Genomic DNA, 18,613 nt, shown 5'->3' on the forward strand with positions numbered 1-18,613 from the left:
GTTCCCATTCATTTTTTGAAAATAGCGTAGGTTGTATAAACCTTTACGTGAATCTCCCGCGTTTCGTTTTATACTATCTGTTATGTAATCTATTGGTGGAAAATTTCATGATAGTATTAATTTAAAATTAGAAACAGATTATTTTGAAGCTTCAACTATAGACGACAGCGACATATTGTAAAATAATTTATAATACTTTGATTTAATTTAATTGAAGTTTCCTCTGTTCATTAATTTGTACAATGATTTATATAGAACAATCCGTTTCTAACAAATAGATTTGATGCGAGTTATACTGAATCGAAACTGACAAATGCAGAAGCTGGTAGTACGACCGTACTGCGTGTCTATTGGAAAAGCTTGAAACTTAATGAATAGATATTGCGTTCGTCGATAGAAGCGGTAATTGGTAGATTTTCATGTCGATAGAACTACTGTGTGTTATCGACTACGAACGCGATGCATACGAAAATCAAATATGTACTAGGCATTCCGCTGGTATCATCAGAAGCTGACGATGAAATGATCAATGGAGAGACACATAGGATGATGACATTTCAAACTTGCCATATCTAATTCCTTTAAGCGTATTCGTGAACAGCGCAGATTATGCACATCGAACTACTGCTATATTGATTCTAAACTACCCTTAAATCGATTGTAGAATAAATTTCTACGATAAAATAATTACCTTAAGAAATATATATTAATGATATATAAGTAAATAGACATTAATCATGAGTTTGAAAAGATTAATGATACAATAATAATAATAAATTAATGAAAATAGTGATAAAATATCAAATATTAAATAAATATTAATAAAATGAAATAAAAAATAAAGAAGATTAATAATATATATTATATAAATATTTCTTTGCTAGTAGTTGCGAAATACAAACTAATTGTATAAATTACAAGCTAACTGATTATTCCTTTTGACGTAAAATCAAAGAATCTAAAGTCTATAATCCACAACCTGTCACTTGTCTCAGTTCACTATTATTAGTCAATAAATTATTGTGCAAAAGAATCCGGGTCATAATTTCTTAAACTACCATATTTAACATGCACAATAACAACGAAAATGTGGAACATGAGAAATTATTTTTCAGTTCAACAGTTACGAAATAATTCAGCAATGAATAAAGATAGTTGAAATAACGAATTCGAGGTTCCAGTTGAACATACCGAAATAAAACTTGCTATTGCTAAAGGATACACCAATAGATCGATCGAGAATAATCACGCGAAAGCACTAATGCACATTAAAGTGCGAGAGAATCTGTGTATGTAATGCAGAGTTTGTCATCGAGCCTCATCAGATCAGGCCATTAACGCTCGCGCTCTCCTTTCTTTTCCTTTTCATTTCTCGTTTTTTCCCGTTGCTCGCGCTGGTTTGCATTATCATATGCTAATGGTTACAGGAGATTATCCAAAAAGTATTTTCTACAAATTTCTGTTCGGTTCGAAGTTCGGTAATGTGATTAAACCACATCGGAATATTGAAATGTAATAAACGGTGGTAGCCGAAGTGGAAAGCGTCGCGGAGGACGAGCATTAAACGGAACGCCAATAGATTTTCTTTCCCTGGCCGCTTTGTGCCCGAAGGCCGAGGGAAAAGTCAATTTCGTAAAAACAATTCTGTAGACCACGGAGTAATACGTACGAGTCAACGAACACGATGGCAGCCTGCGAATAGAGCCGGTGTGAACGAAATGAAATTACCGCGACTGCAGAAGCCGAACGAATTCCTGTAACGTCGATGCCGGGGATTTGATGGGAAAGGGACCCGAAAGGAACGAGCTCGACTGCTTTCGAATTAGACGCTAACCCGCTTTCTTTCTTAACGTATCAATCTTCTTCCTAATGGATACCTTTTTACGTTACTTGAACGGATTCGAGAAACGTGCTCGATCCGAACGTAAATATATTGCGTTTAATAAGGAAACGAATTACGAACAAGGTCTTTACATTGTTAATACTAAGACTTTTCTTGCTACCGACGCACATGGTGCGTCGTTTTTATTCGTTTGTGCAATGTTACTAATGCGATTATTGCGTTCTTCTTTCTGTGTATTTCAACGAAAGACTTAAAAAGATAGAAATAAATGAGGATCACGCGAAAAGAATATGATGAATCTATTTTTGTTTAATTTTCTGGCTTAGAAAATGTACTTTAATATAGAGTAGTTGAAGGAAAAAAATAATTTGGTGGATTCGAAGGTATAAGATTCTTAAAAATAGATATGAAATCCATTATGTTTTGTAAAGGGAAACAGTAATATTAGTCCAGTTGTTATGTTAGTTTAATTTTGTTAATATTAGTCTGCATATATAATTAATGTTATTAATATTCTGTAAATGTCCGAAAAAGTGATACAGACACATATTTAATTCCGAAATCAAATGAAAAGCAGATTTCACGTGGAATTGGTTAAGAAATATATTAAATTTTAAAACCTTTCCTCTCTAAAACGCTATATGCATCAAAAATGAATGTGTTAATCGATATTCAAGTGTAGGAGCAAATATATACTCTTAGTTACATGTATTATAACACTCTGAAAGTTGGAAGTGTCATTAAGAAATTGATAAAGATTTAAAAATTTAATGCCTCGTGTGAAATCTTAAATTATAATAAACGGTAATCTTAATGAATGAATAGATGTCTTAAACTATAATGAATGAAGGAGTAACTTAGATTATAACGAACAACTATAATGAATCGTTGCATGAATGCAAAATTTTGATCGATTAATCGTTTATGCGATAATTTAGTTCAGTTACCATGTTTTGTATGAGATCACCAGGTGTTCTAGTATTTATGAACGAGTGTATACAAGAGCCAGGAAATTAACCTTGACAACATATTTCAAAGTGATTGAAATCCGCTATCCGTGTTCTATCCTATATAAATATCACATATATGAATGTGATTTTCAGGAATAAATTGGGAGATTAGTCTTGCAAGATTTCATACGTATCAGCAACTTTTAATTAACGAACACATATGCATACGTTTGTTAAATAATTGATGTTACCGCTTATGCACGTTTACTGCTTTAACGATTTGTGAGGAAATTATATACATAAAATTTGTTTCATAAACAGTCGAGCGAATCATTCCCAAGTTTGCCATTATTTTTAAAACGCGATAAAAATATCAATATTTGCTGCGAAATTTGGGAATATTATAAATTTCGCTGAAGTTGGTAAAATATGAAAATTTTCACAGGTTGCGAAAGTTTCAAGATTACAGAAGTTATAATTTGTACGAAAGACTTTAAAAATACTCTTTCTTCCACAATAGTTAACGCAATATGCCATCTAAATTTAAATTTCTTTCCTTAAAAAGCGGCTGATGGTTTGAGTATGTAGGTCGCTAACGAGTATTTTTAAACTAATTTTCCAAATTTTGTATATGTTTTGTAGAAACTTGCTACACAGGAACATGTAAGGAAATTAGGCGAGGACGTAACACCGACGTTTAATCTAGAAAATCCGCCTATAATCTTAAATTCTGGTCTTACGTCTGTCCTTTTCATGAATTCATAATCCTATTAAGGAGTGGCCAGAAACTCTAAATGCTAGTAAATTTAATTAAATTCTCAAAGCTATTCATTCGTAGGTAATCGAAACAGAAGATGTTAGATTAAAAAGCGTAAACAATCGACATCTAGTGTGTCAAAGTATTAAATAAGTTACATAAAGAATGCAAAAAGATATTTTAGAGCAAGATGCTAATAAAAAATATTAATTTTCTAATTAATAATTTTTAAAAATGTTAATCAGTAGTATCGAATTCTGCTTTTGAGCTAAATTACACGAAATTACGTATCTTTGCATGGTATGGTAAAAAAAGCATTAAGAAATAAAAGTAGTGCGTTCAAGTATAAGCAAAAATTACAGGTTTTCCTCTTTCCTTTTAACGGCAGTATACTGTACCATGCTTTGAATATATCCGTACGTGTAGATGTTAATGCAATGAAATAATGAATTTTACATTTCTGTGTGTGTTAAAAATTTACATGTCATGCATGGACTTTCATTTTAAGCTTTTGAACAGTATATAAAAATAAATTATTCCACTATTATGAAGAGCTCCAAAAGTTTAAAGTGTTCGTTTCCGGAAATATAATACATTGTTAGTTAAAATTTCACATTCTTGTTCTAAATGAAACTTCTGAAATAAGAAAATAGTAGGAAAAAGGAAAACGTATCCCGTATATTTTAAACATTCTGTTGCATTAACAACAAAAATAATTATAAATATCGATCAAATTTTCACCCAAACGGATCTATTTTATCTACAAGTTTTTAAGTAGAAAATTTCGCTTGTTTACGCAGCTCGGTATCGGAGGTAGAATATTTTTGGCCGCATCGAGCGTGCAGGAAAAATTTTCAAGGGTAGTCGGTGAAATTGTCGGGGTAACGTATAAAAATGCAATGTACATGTGAAAGCAGCTTGCAAGATTGCTCTATGGGATTCCGGTAAGAGCTTTTCAGTGGAATTCAAGTGACCGTGCGTTTTGAGAAGTGCACGAGGCTTAAGTTGCAGGGAAATCCGGGAGAGTTCTTGATATAAAAACTCTCTAGACAACTTCATGACCCGGCATTCTAAAGTTCGTGACACGAGTCCTCGAAAGTTTTACAGAAACGATTTACTTAAAGTATATGGGGTAAAGGACTAAAGGGTTGTTGCTATCGCGTACACGTTCGCCTGTATTGTATGCAAGCTTCCCTGTTCGTACGCCTCTCAGAGAAGCGGGTGGAAATCTCGCGAGATATAGATAGTTAAGAAAAAAGGTGGCTTTAGACGGTTGCAATGAAGGTATAACTTTGCAAATTACGTGGGATTAAGGCTGGAATGAGATTCTCAGAATGAACCGGGTCTGCAATTTTACACGCTGCTATGGAACCATCGTAGCGCCAAACGCGCGTTGTCTTATTTCGTATTCACTCTGCGCTTTTCCTTTTGTATAAGCCTTCCTGTTATTCCCTTTGAACAGCACCGAATATCGACGGTTTCGTTTTAATAAAACCTTTTACATTCCTTTATGATGAATAGAAATTGGGAAATGTCTATGACTTTGCTGAAATTGCATTGCATTATTCTTTGTGCATGATATATGGAATTTGTAGGACATATTTTTGTTGAAATGCGAATTAAAAAATTACGATTATTTATAGCGCTTCAATGATGGCACACGATAAAAATTCAGTCTAATTACTCGCAGAGATGTTGATGGTATTGACACAGAAAATTTGGCTTATTGTCAACTATATGTACAATGTCTGGTTCAATATTATTTATCTCAACTTTGAGATATTTTCCAAATAACAAATATTATTGTCCAATAATCTACAAATATTAAATATCAAATATATGTCCAGAAATTACCACTTAAGTACACAGATACAAATTACCTCTCACGATTCCCTACGAGAGTCGTTCGTCTTCTATCAAACTTTCGCCAATCAAAACGCATCCAGGATATAAATTTGCGATCGTTAGATCCAGGGACATCAGTCAACGTAACATGAATCGATAAATCGTGTTGATAATTACAATCTGTGAAATCGATATATCGCGAATTTACACATTCTCAGTACCTGCACGAAGAAACCCATCCTTCGTTCGATCAATCACGAGCGCATCAAGCTAATAAAAGATCGATCTCGAGGAAAAGAGAAATGCCTCAATTACTCGAGCGACGTGGCCGAACGAGGGAATCCCTATATAGATTTTTCTTCAGGTTGACCGGGCCGAGGATTCCTTCACGTTCGAGTAACCCCTAAAAGTGATTCCTTTCGATATCCCCTGACTCATCGGTCAAAATAATCGACGTGGAGACACTTCCGATAATCACGGACGCTAAGCATCGCCGATCAATCACGCGATAGCGTTCTCAGCCTATGGCTTGTAGTAAGTGGACTGACACGAGCATTTAGACGCGTATCTACGATGCCTTGCACTAGGATATTTCCGTATCTGTCTGCACGCGGTTGCTTCCCGATGGCCGTTGTTACATAGCGCGAAGCAATTCTCCAGATAAGCGAACGTAGCCGATACTGTCGTTGCACGATTGTTCGTCGATCGGAGAGATTTGGTCGTTATGCGTACTATGGCTACCAATTTTGTTTACTCGAAGAAACGTTAATGAGATACAGCTTATTATAACAACGTAGCGCAAATTGTCGAACTTTTGCAATTTTTACTATCTATTTTTATTATTTTTACACTGACTTTGATTGACAATTTCATTTATACAAAACAGATAGAAATAAGAGACATAATTTTCATTATAACATTGAAAATTAAAATTCTCCATGAAAATGGATTGATATTTTACAACAAGAATTAATAGACAGATTATTCTTTCGTGAGCTTCCTTTGCGAGATAGTCAAATGTATATGGCTGCAAAATGGCTTGAATAATCAAGTATTCAAAGTCTGATAGCGAACGCCACTCGTCGAGTGCCTCTGTATGTTGAATAAACTTATCACAAACCCTTGAAATAAGCATGCGTTCCTGAAGTACGTTATCGTGATACTCGTCGCTCTTTTCAGAGACCACTTGCCATTTGAAAGAAGGTAAAAAGCTTTACTCGTATGATACTGCGCATATCGCGTTTTTGCGCATTTTAATTGTTCTGTTATATTTAATAGTAGAAAGGAGTATGTAAAAGTGTTGATTGTTTTGTTTGGTAGAATGATTTTTATTTCCACTTTCGAATTGTTTTTCAGTTTCGCGTGTATTTGGTTTCCAAATTCTTTTTGTACCTATAGGTACGTTGTATTTTTAATGATTTTTATTTTTACATTATAGTGTAGTAAATACGATGGTGGGTACGATCGAAGAGATTTACAGAGATTTGACAGAACAAATATTTTTAATTCGTATAAATTCGAGTTTGAATTTTTCTATATTTCATTCGTCTGGAAAATCAAATTCATTTCACCTTGACCAATTTCTCTGTTTATCGCAATCAATGCATTTTACTTATTTGAAGTTCAATTGTGTATTATAAATCAATCGACGAATATTTCTCATTCACTCGCATGTATCACATATAAAAATCCTCTTCTCTCCAAAAGAGAAAAAAAGTGAAAGAATCGCGATATTAAGAATCGGAAGGCCTGTAAATAGAGAGAATTACAGAGCAAAAAATGGCTCACGTACGCATGTAACCGACCGGTTGAAAACCATTAACGATTTATCGCGCAATCTTCAGGGTCCATAAAGAGAGATCTAAAGACGTTCAAGCTTTTTCCCCCTTTTAGTTGATCGTCGTACACGTGAGATCAGCGTCCGGGGATTCCGGAAAAGATTCGCGAAGCCAGTGGAATGAAGACTTGGCGACTCGAGGGTTAGGGTTCATGAGTGAGACAGAAAGCTTAGCCGACGAGGAGGGGCAGTGGTTTTATAGGGGTCAAGAGAGAGGAGGACCACACGGAGAGGCGAACTTTCGAAACGACCACGCCAAGAACTCGACAGTCGGCATCTTCTACGGGACAAGTTTCTCAACGAGCCTGAATCTTACGTGGCCACGGTTCTATTGGAAAAGAGAATATATATAGAAAACTCGAAGAGAGTTCCACTGTTGTTGGTTGTGAACTTCTTGTACGCTCGCTGGATTTTTTTATGAGATAAAGAAAAGTTGCAAGAAACGACGATATCGATGTAACATAGCAAATTGTTAGATTGCTGTCCAATGATGACTTCGTTTCTTGTTATAGTAATTTAATTTCGGTCGAATTAAGTTTGTGTTTCTTTAAGATCGATATGTGGTTCTTGAGTTTGAGATAGACTTCTTTTATTTAAGTTTAGTTTAGTTTTTGGAGTAGGAAAGAGAGCTATGTAGAGGATATAGCAATTATCTGCTTTTTGTTGGACAGTTGCTTACTTTAGATAAAGTCCTAATTGAATTGTTAAATTATAGATAAATTTATTCACAAGGATTTTATTCTGTGGAATCGCCATAGGTACGATAGGTAAATTAATTTTTAGAAGCAAATATACAATAACAAAATTGGTGTTTCTTATGGTTAAACCTCGTAAAAGTATTCCGACGCTTGATAAGTATCTCTTTATTTTTCAATTCGTTAATTCTTAAATTATAAGTCAGATTAGATTAAGTCTTATAAATTGATAGAAATATCTTTGACGCGAATGCAACCAGTAGTATTTAACTTAGTTAACTTTCATTTATATGTTATTTATTTCTATTTTCAACTATTGAGCTATGATCGCGTTCATGTAAAACATCTTGTACACACAACCTTTGATATATGAATCAAATACTCGCAATTAACCCCTTAACCTACGATTTACGTTTGTCCCGATTATCTACTATGGGTTATGCCCGTAATATTTACGTTTGTCCCGATCATCGTACTACGGGCTATGTCCGTAGTTGTAGGTTAAGGGGTTAAAATCTAAACGCCGCTTCATATGGCGCAAACTATGCTGTTCGAGTTCATGTAGAATAGTGTAACATAGTAACGAATACCATTAAAATATTCACGAAATATGAGATGAATGGGAACGCACGTAAACATTCTGGAAAATTCTAGAAAAATCATCGTCTCCTTGCTATATTTTAAAGGTCAGTGTAAAAGATTGTATAATTACAGAAGTAAATTATATTCCGTGAAAGATAAAGAGAAAAAAGGAAATTGACGTAATGCAATATTTTTGTCATTAGTATCTCAAAAAATTCAAGTGTGTCATGTAAATGTACCAATGTATTTCATGAAACCTCATTTGAAAACGTAATAGTATATTTGAAACATATTAGGAATAATACAATATGATTGTTACCAATAGTACTTCGTATCATTGCAAACGCAACATAACAATTTTCGCATATCTAGAATTTTTTCGAGCATAATACGGCTAGTAAAATATTTGATGTGCCGATACTCCAACAATTCCGGATTTTCTGCAATACACTGGTCACAATAACGCGGTATCCTGCAACTGTTGACCCATATACGTACTTTCCCTTCGCATCACGTGAGATATCTCGGTTCACCACTGCATAGTTGATTGCCTATCCCAAATAACTCTGGTTTACCGCTGCATAGCTGATTGTCTATTCCGAAACAGCATGATTCTGTAGCAGTCAATGGATTAAAGTGATACACATCTAATGCTAAACAGCGCCAATATCTAAAAAAATAACATTTTCAAATATTCATCCTCTAAATAATAATAAATTTCAATCAACCATCATTTATATATCTAGCATACAGTTTATAAATTTCAAGTAAAGATTCTAACTTAACACGATGATTTATTTTCGTCAAAAATGAACAAAATATAGTTCTCGTTATATTTATAGGGTGGTTCAATAACTTTGGATATCTTATCCTCATGCGATAGGTTACGAAAGGTTCTCCTAAATCTATAAACAAATTTTGAAAAATTTAACAGCAGTAATTATTATAACTCGGGTTTTTGTGCATTTATGAAGAATTAAAGAATGTAAAGGTAGAGACTGCATATAATATAGAAAAATCTATAAAATATCCAAAGTAGAATATTGCCCTGTTTAATTAAAGAGTTCCATCTACCGTTCTCAAACTGAAGAAAACTAAAGTTTTATTGCTTTCTTCTCGCTCTTCGCTTTTAGTTCATAACAGTGTAATAATAGAGCTTTGGTTAAAAGGTAAAGAACACAGAGAACTAAAGAGGACGAAGTACTTGTTTTAATTTTTAATAGATAAGACGAATTTCTACTGAAATTTCATTTCTTTAATTGTTTCCGTACAGATATAAATTTGCACGAAAGCCTGCAGTCTATTAATTATGCACCAATAATTTAATATTCGCATAATAACATGGCATCACCTTTCGTCATAGTATCGAAATAAAAAGAAACGTTCAAGATGTTTAATAATTCTGAGAAAACATTCAATCTTTGAAAGATAAATAACAGGCTCGAACGCCATGAATACCTAACTGCGAAATGATTTTCACGCAAGAAACTAGTGAGTTGTGCACGTTTTAATCCGACAACGGAGCTGCTCGTCTGACGCCATCCATCATATTCTACTTGCATGCGCTAAAATTCAATTTAATCGAGCAGCGGAGCGGCCGGGACTCGTCGATAAAAACGGGATGAAATTTTAAGATCTTTTTTATTTGCAGTATGCTTCGTTGATAAATATTCTGCCCTGATGGAATATAATTCATTGCCTTTTGTTAAGAGAATGATACAGTTCCACGTTTCCACGGCAGCAAAGTGATTATTTCAATCGTGCAGAAATCGTATTCAGTTCGATTTCGAAACCGGTGCGCAACGCCGCACTGCAGATAATAAGAATTTCAATGCAATAAAACAGAACGGAGACTAATTCCTGTTCGAGTATTAATGTTCGAATGAGAAATTAGACGAATCTGGCTATATTCTTAAATATCTGGAATAAAATTTAGCAACAGTATTAAATCTGCTTCGTTGTATATTCTTCAAATAGGCGAAGGCAAATTATACGATTTCGAAGTGTTTATATTTTAAAATAAGTATGTTCATAAATTGTTTGATTTAAGCAAAAGTTAGGGGATTGATAAAAAGTTTGCAACCATTAACGTTTTCTAACATCCCTTTTTCTCATTTTTTTTGTTATAATATAAATGACATGATAACTTTGTACATTGATAATTCATATAAATGTTTTGTAGGAATGTTACACTACTAACTGTAAGCTTTAAATATACAACGATCAGAAAACATGATTGTAATTATTTTGAGTACAGTTCTCACCTTGGTCAGAATACTAAGGAAATTGAATTGTAAATTTCTTCTAGTTGAAAAATCGAAAACGTTTCATATTTTTCTCTGCTAGACACTCTCCGACATTGCTTAATCGCCTTCATTAATATCTTTGCTTTTTACTTTCTACACTTTCTTTCTGCTAACGATAACATTAAGAAAAAAAGATTAATTTCTTCCTGACAGATGCTGCGTGCATACCGTTTTACCATGATAAAAGATGCAAAATGTTTGAATATTTATACCATTCACGTAATTTAATTATTGGTGAGTCTTTAATTCTTAGGAAAGATCAAATGTGTTATACTTGTAACTCTTCTAGTGCACTGAAAGATAATAATAAAAAATGAGCATATAATATTACCATTAAATATTCTTATAGATTCCTATTCGTTAAAAACTCATTGAACAATGACATCATAATTTCTACATATATATATTTTAGAACTTTAATGAACAATGAACAGTGGCAATGAAAATTAGTAAGCTTTTTTCGCAGCTCTTCATCAATTATTCCTTGTGTGTGTGACTGTTGAGATTGACTGATAGAGGAACGAGTGGATGAATTTGTAATAGAAAAATATATTGAAATAAGTATAGGTATAAGTATAGTGTATGCTGATCCAGATCCTCACTCTTAGAGTGTTACAATACAATAAAAAGATATGACAGGGAGCACGTTCGTGTATTTATAGCTCTTTTGTTTTTAGACCTTGTAACCCAAAACAAAATTTATATTCAAGGGCACAATAATACGGATCTCCTTATCTTGAACTTTTTCACTAAATTCTATTCTCTTCGTAACAGCGGTCTTCAAGTCACGGATATACAAAAGAAAAAGATGTAGATTTTTTCCTGAAGTAATTACTTCAACAGTGACTATTAGATATTCTCAGCACTTTTAGAATTTTTTCCTGAGAGCGGCGTAATAACATATATATCTTTACACTCATAGTATAGTTGTAGTATACTACACGTATGTAAGTACTTGTTCTCATAAGTAACAGGCGAAGGTTGGGCGTGGTGCGAGATTTCTATTTGTGTCTGTCTCAATTTGGGCAACTTTCGTACCATTACTCCTCTTTAAAAGCTTCGCTCTATGACATACCTTAAGTAATCAAAAGCCAAGTAAAATGAAACTTTAGTGACTCTAAAATAGTAAACTCAAATTTCACCAGGATCCACCCACATGCTGCAATAAATGCACTTTTTCATTCAAAAGTAGCTTTCTAACATGATCGTATTACGGTTCGCAAAGTCTGCACAAGATACTTGATCTTGTAAAACTGATTGAACGTGAACTTGTTGAAAAACAATGTTTGGTGATCGAATTTGAAAAATTTCCTTTTTAGATGACATTAATATCGAGGACTAATTAGACAGCTTATTAACATCGAGTGTTAAAACCAGCATAGAGAAGAAACATTATTCGAGCGTACAGTACTAAAAAGCATTAATTATTCGTATTCAATAGTTGTAAATTGCATTTTGTGCGTCATTGTACGTAAAATACCTGTGCGTCGTCATAAGACGTCAGGTTAGTCGCGACAGGAATTCCGGTTGAATATACTCCCCTGGAAACGACGTACTCGGCCGCCCAGAAAGAAGAACGGTGAGGGAAAGGAGGAGCTGCGGAAAAGGTAATAGGAGTCTCGGTTCTAGCCGTGGCCGGTCAATTAAATCTCGTCGACGTCGCGTGCAGGAAGCGAGCGCGGCGTGCACCGGAGGCTTCCTTTCCGATTTCGAGTGGGTGGACCCTAACTCTCGAAATTTATTAGACTGTGCGACCGACCGGCTAATCTTCTGGTTGGTAAGCCCGAGCGTGCAACTATTATCCGCGGCGTACAACCACAAGCGGGTTCCTCGCGGGCCGCGTCTGTTCGTCCATCGTGTTGAAATCGGGTAAAAAAAAAAAAGAAAATAAAGCGAAGAACAAACAACCTGTTTCGAGATTTATGCGGAATTTCAGCCACGAAGGGGAATTCGTCGGGAATACGAATGAAACGTAAACAGTAGCTCAAAAACATAGGGGGGATTCTCCGCTTTGGCTTGTTATATGTTAGAGGCTCTTAAGTGATTCAATTTTACCGGGTGTATTACGTGTCTCTGTTAGTTCAGATGTTTTCGCTGCTTTTGGACAATGTTCTTTCCCGAGGCTTTAATGGTTGTATTGCTAGGGGACGTTTCAGTGGATATTTTCGCATTAAATGTAGATATTGAGGATAATCCGATGAGAGAATAATAGAGAACAGCCAGAGTTGTATCGTCCATTTGTTGGGAATTTTTGAAATACTGTATTTTTTGTCATTTTTTTAGATACATGTAAATAGAGAACGTTAAAATGGTAGTAGACTATTGTAGTTTTGAATCGTGCGACTTGTGTTGATATCTACTGCACAATACGGTTTGGAATAGGTTACAGAATTCACAGAATGAACCATGCAAGGTGGTAGCTCTACATTATTCCGTTATCAGTGGTAATAATAGACACTCTATAAAAGTGTAAAAATATTTTCATATCAAATATGTTGACAAATATCTGTCTGTAGTATTCTAGTAACATTTTATGTCACGATATCAAAAAATTAAATTCTTTATAAATTCATATTACAGTTCTTCTCTTATTTATATTATACGTAAAGAAAGTATAAATATAAATTTCAAAATTATCACGACGGAAAAAATGAAAAAAAAGCGCGAATTTTAAATCTGAAGTATTTGAACTTCAAGAATAACCAACTACAATCCCTACCACTAACTGTAGATCCTCACTGAATCATTAAAAATAGAATGTTCAACTGTCCAACAGCGAGCATTCTCGAAAACCTCGATTCTAAATTTCTCCGAATTCGCTGAAAAATTATCAGAGTGCAGCTTTTACAATAAATTCGTTCGTCATTCTTATCTTTACGGCATCGTGCAAGATTAAATCTCTCTCTCTCTCTTTCAAAAAAGAGAAGAAGAAAAATAAAAAACGTTGGGCAGTTTTACATGTCAACGTGTCTGTGTACGCGAGTGTTGTATATTCAGGATTTCTCATTCAAAGTCAGCATAAAATTCGTATTACCCCTCTCTGGCACAGGTTCACGCAGTCCAGCACCGAGCTGCACCTCGCTTATCGCCGAATATATGCCTGGAATCTGGGCGCTGCATCGTAAATTCAACTGGCCGTTCGAGAAATGGAACGGTTGAAGATTCACCCTGATCTCGATCCACTGAAGATTCTCTGTCTGATCGGTATGGGGCGAAGAAGCGTCGTTACGATCCCACCTCTGCTGTGGATACGGCTGTGGCTGATGATTCGTGTACGACTCCACCTGGACAGAGAGAAATCATCATGAAATTTCATCTTGGCGTCACGAAAGGAATCGAATGAAAGGAGGTAAACAATCGAAATTAATATTCACATTTTGTCCACTATTTATTCATTTATTTTTGTTTTCGGCTATATGTGTACTACATGTATAAATGACACGAAATTTAATATGCTTGGATCTAATTAATTAATATGTAAATTCTATAATACATACGATGGTTTGATATTATTTTCTTCTTCTCTTTTTTTTTTTTTTTTTGTTTTATTAGAACATGAAAGTACAAATGAATGGAGAGAATAACGGTTTACACACGAAAAAAGTAAAAAGGAAATAGTAAGAAGTTAAGAGAAAGAGAGAGTGGCCGGTAAAATGTAAATCTGCTTTTAACGAAATCCGTTCATCTGGAATCGGGAAGCGAGCCCTTCGTTTCGTTCGTTCGATCCTCCCTTTCCACCCCCCCCTCCCCACTCCATTTAGTACCGCATGCTGGTACCGGCCGTTAAGCACAAAGACGACTCCTTCCAGTTCGATGAAAAGTCGAAAGACTCGGCGACCGTTTCCGGCACCTTCGTGTTCCTCCGATTAACGTTTTTTCTTCTGTTAAATCCGTCTCTCTTGTGAGAGAAGCGTCTCCCTCTAGCTAACTCGTAATATTCACAAGGAATGCCCGAGTTCCGAGTTTCTTAATGGATCATTATCGTTCTAAGAACTGGCGATGGCGTCGAAAGTAAGTTATTCGGTTGAGCGGCCCACGGCGAGTTGAATCGCAAGTGGATCGGCTAAGATTTACTTAAAACTTTCCAGTGAGGAAAGATGCTGACAAGTTTCCTGATACTCCTGAACGTGCATAGCAATGTACACTCGCACTTTTAATGGCTTTAATGGTAGTTTGAGCTTCGAGAATTATTCTTCCGGGATTTAACACATTCAATGTGTTTCGATCATAATAGTTGTCCATAGTAACGTACACATTCCGACGATTGGCATTTTTCGCATCGAATGTATCAGAAACTATTAGTAAACGACAGCCCATATAAGTATCTAACATGAACCATTACGTTACATTGCAGATTTATTCCATTTATTAAATATTTTAAAAAACAAATACTCTGCTTCGGATATTTTGTATATTTTTGAATATCGCAGATATATATATTTTGTAAACTTTTGCGCATTAAAGTTTCTCATAAATACAGAAATATCAACAGTCCGCCTGTTAAATAAATATTCAAACCTTCTCAAACTTCATCTGCGATCTTTTTAAAATTTCACTCAGAGTTTCGTCATCTTCTTCAATACTTTTTCTCAAATACAAATTTATTTGAAGGTAATGTGACATACTTGAATGTTTGTTACCTTGATCAATTTACTATGTGCTACATCATTTCCTCCGAAACACTTTAGCAAAGTAAATATTAGGTATAGAATGAGATGGGCGATCTTTGCGCGTGTAATTAGCATTTACGTAAGTTAACCGGAAAATATCTCGGAGCAATCAGGCTTATGTGAGTTAAGCAACAATGGATAGTATGGTTAATAAGCGGAGATAGACCTAGAAGTGAACTCATCAGTGAGATTAGAGTATTTCTGCTCTTTGGATATGGAAACATTCAGCATTAGGAATATGCTGGTAGTTTGAGTAGGTCGATGATTAGGATGGAATCTGTGAGGAGCGGGGATTTCGTCGAGTTAATAGGAATCGGTGGTTACCAGAAGAGATAGTATTATGCGCTAATGATTCACTTCTTCGACATGCTAAAACGAACAATTTTGTTAATGTTTCTCGTACAATCGAGTATGTAGAGAATTGTAAATTTGGAGTAAGAGAAACATAACATAACATCCCCTTCTGTCAGTCTAATTTATTATCATTGAAATGTTTATCTCTCTGGTTATTATTATTATTATTATTATTATTATTATTATTATTATTATTATTATTATTATTATTATTATTGCCATTATTATAGATTATTATTTAGTGAGTTTTGTTCACTAAAAGAATATATACTAAAAGTATAATTCATAAAAGTATCTTAGTTTTAATATCATATTAAATTGTTAACTAATCATTATCATTTATAATTTAATAGTTTATTAGCTATAAAGCTTTTTGTTTGATTACAAACTGTAAAATGTTCGATTTGTACAACATTTTGGATCTATTACTGAGAACTTGTGGTTACTATGTTTAGATAGTTATTATTGTTAATCTTGACCAAGCTACGTTGTAATCAGCAAGAGAGATAGAAATTGTTACAACTTTGTTTTTTCTTGTTGCATTGCCGTGCAATCTTCATTATCTATTCGAAACGAGTACACAAGGCAGGAAGTTATCTTTTTAGGGATTAAAGTGTTCCTTTTGTAAATTTTTTCTTATTCCCTTCGTAAATTTTTTTCACACTTTTTACCATTTCCTTTCCACTTCCACCATAATGTTGATTTAATTAATGTATTTCACTAAAACGTAAAATTTTTTATCTTGAATATTAAATTAAAAATAATTACAAAAATATAACGACACGAGTGACCGATGATAAATGTGACTTTTTACATCATGGTAAAACAAAAATTTATAAAATACGTGATACGCGAAATAAAAGAGAGGGCAACAAAAATTGCTAGAAATATTACTTTTGTTATACAAATAAAGAAAGTACAAAGTTACCTCGCAATAATAATGAAATTAATTTTAACAAGAACCTTACATTATTCACAAAACTCATAACGTAACTTGGCACGCGAATATGCGCGTTATTTATGGAATGTTTTCGGAATGACGTTGCTCTTACGATGCTACATTATAAAATCGATGCTGAACGCAAATTAAACAAATTGAATTCAGTGTACCGGATATTCCGATGAATCTTTTAACAAACATCGCTTTAAAATCCGGTTCGAGGCATGAATCAATGTTTCGCTATAACGCGTTGCGAGTAATGCATGACGCAACCAGTACTTGTATAAGAACAAATACCCGGGCATTTCTGTCGTGTTCGCGACCGATGAGTAACGCGTTTTTAAATGTAACAAACGTTCCTATCCTGCTCGATTTATTATTATTTCGATGAACATTCTTCATAAATTCGAGTAACCGTGGAAATGGAAAAGCGAATTGCGCGAAAACACGGAAGGAAATAGAAGAGCGTCCGAACATCGTCTCGTGCATCTTGTTCATCTCTCTCTCTCTCGCTCCTTTTTTTTTTTGTTTCGTGTTTCGTTGCAAGAGAGGGTGTAGGAAACCGAATTCAGAAACTGCGATGGAATTTATTTAGAAAAAAAAGGAAGGGGCACACAAAAGCTGCATAAATGAAAGCTAAAAGCGGAGGAAAGTCAGAGAAAACATTGTATTCTGTTTCTGTAACGAGTTTTTCTCCCTTTTTGTTTTGTTGTAATGGAAGGGAGTCGGTGGTTTTTTCGAATATATCCTTGCATTTCTATCGATATGCGCATTAAAATTCATTATTTCATATTGGATTGCTAGAGGAGTATGTTTATGTTCTTTTTCTGACAAGATTCGTTGATTTTGACTTGTTTCACTGGTCGTGCAAGGCGTGTGGCATAAATTTCGCGTGTATAAGTACGACATAACGGGTCAGAAAGGGACGTGAAATTCAAATTTATTAAATGAATAAAATATATCACATAGATGCACCTTATATATTGTATTAATATTATGCACATCATTTACTTCATTATAACTAGTGTACAAGGAAATTCAATTTGAAAATTTATCTACATTAACTAAACATATATACTGTTTTATTTTTATTTTTTTGAAACTTTATTGTGTGAAACACAAACTTTATTTTTTTGAAAACGAGACCTTAAATTTAACAATTTTATTCTACATTTTTACTTATTTTGACCTGAACAATAACCTCTTATTGATTATTCATTGGTATTCTACCGATAATTGGACTATATATATTTAACAAGTTTCTAAATTCGATTTATCTTAAAATCGAAACATATGAACAAATATTGTTTGATTCATTTTTAATTTTTCAAACTCGATTTTCTCGAAAACTAAGTCTCGCAAAAAAAATTTTACTTTATGTTTTCATCTCATTTTTTCATGTAGAATTACACTTTTGCCTATTGAATTATGATTACCGGGAAATAATGATAGAAACAACGAACGACAGGAATACCCGCAAGCGTAACGAAGCCCAGCGACAGTTACCCCGAAAAAGTTTCGCCAGCAATCGCAGTCCGCAATGAAGAATCAGGGTTACCGTCGTGAAATTACATCTGTGGGGACTTTGATCATAGACAATCGGCAGAAGCCATTTCTTCGAAACCTTTGAAAAGAATCCTCGTTAGCTTATTGTCGACGAGGAACGTCGTTCTCGACTGTACCAGCAACGATTCGTGTCGAATTCTACTTTACGGTGTACGCGTTTCAAACTTCTTCCAACTTTTCTCGCCGTAACGCGTTAAGGATTGCCATCGATTAATTCCAGCCGTAGAACATGGCGGAAAAGCAGAACACGGAAAAATTCATTTCCAAC

At 34.4% G+C, this 18,613-nt stretch overlaps 1 protein-coding gene across 2 annotated transcripts in view; it reads right to left on the reverse strand.

Moving 5' to 3' along the window:
• LOC117231367 overlaps positions 1-18,613 on the reverse strand; it is a 205,144-nt gene that overhangs the window by 1,762 nt on the left and 184,769 nt on the right. The window contains exons 5-6 of one of the 2 annotated variants that reach the window (XM_033489767.1): positions 13,850-14,099; positions 8,940-9,123 (exon numbers count right to left, since the gene is read on the reverse strand). In XM_033489767.1, coding sequence (XP_033345658.1) covers positions 9,020-9,123; positions 13,850-14,099 — 354 coding nt within the window. In that variant the 3' untranslated portion in view covers positions 8,940-9,019. Of the gene's footprint in view, positions 1-8,939; positions 9,124-13,849; positions 14,100-18,613 lie in introns of those variants that run through there. The other variant, XM_033489759.1, reaches the window with a different exon arrangement.

The sequence above is a fragment of the Bombus vosnesenskii genome, unplaced genomic scaffold (genome assembly GCF_011952255.1).
Source record: "Bombus vosnesenskii isolate JDL3184/JDL3185 unplaced genomic scaffold, Bvos_JDL3184-5_v1.1 scf7180000013263, whole genome shotgun sequence".
In the NCBI taxonomy this organism is placed as follows: Eukaryota; Metazoa; Arthropoda; class Insecta; order Hymenoptera; family Apidae; genus Bombus; species Bombus vosnesenskii.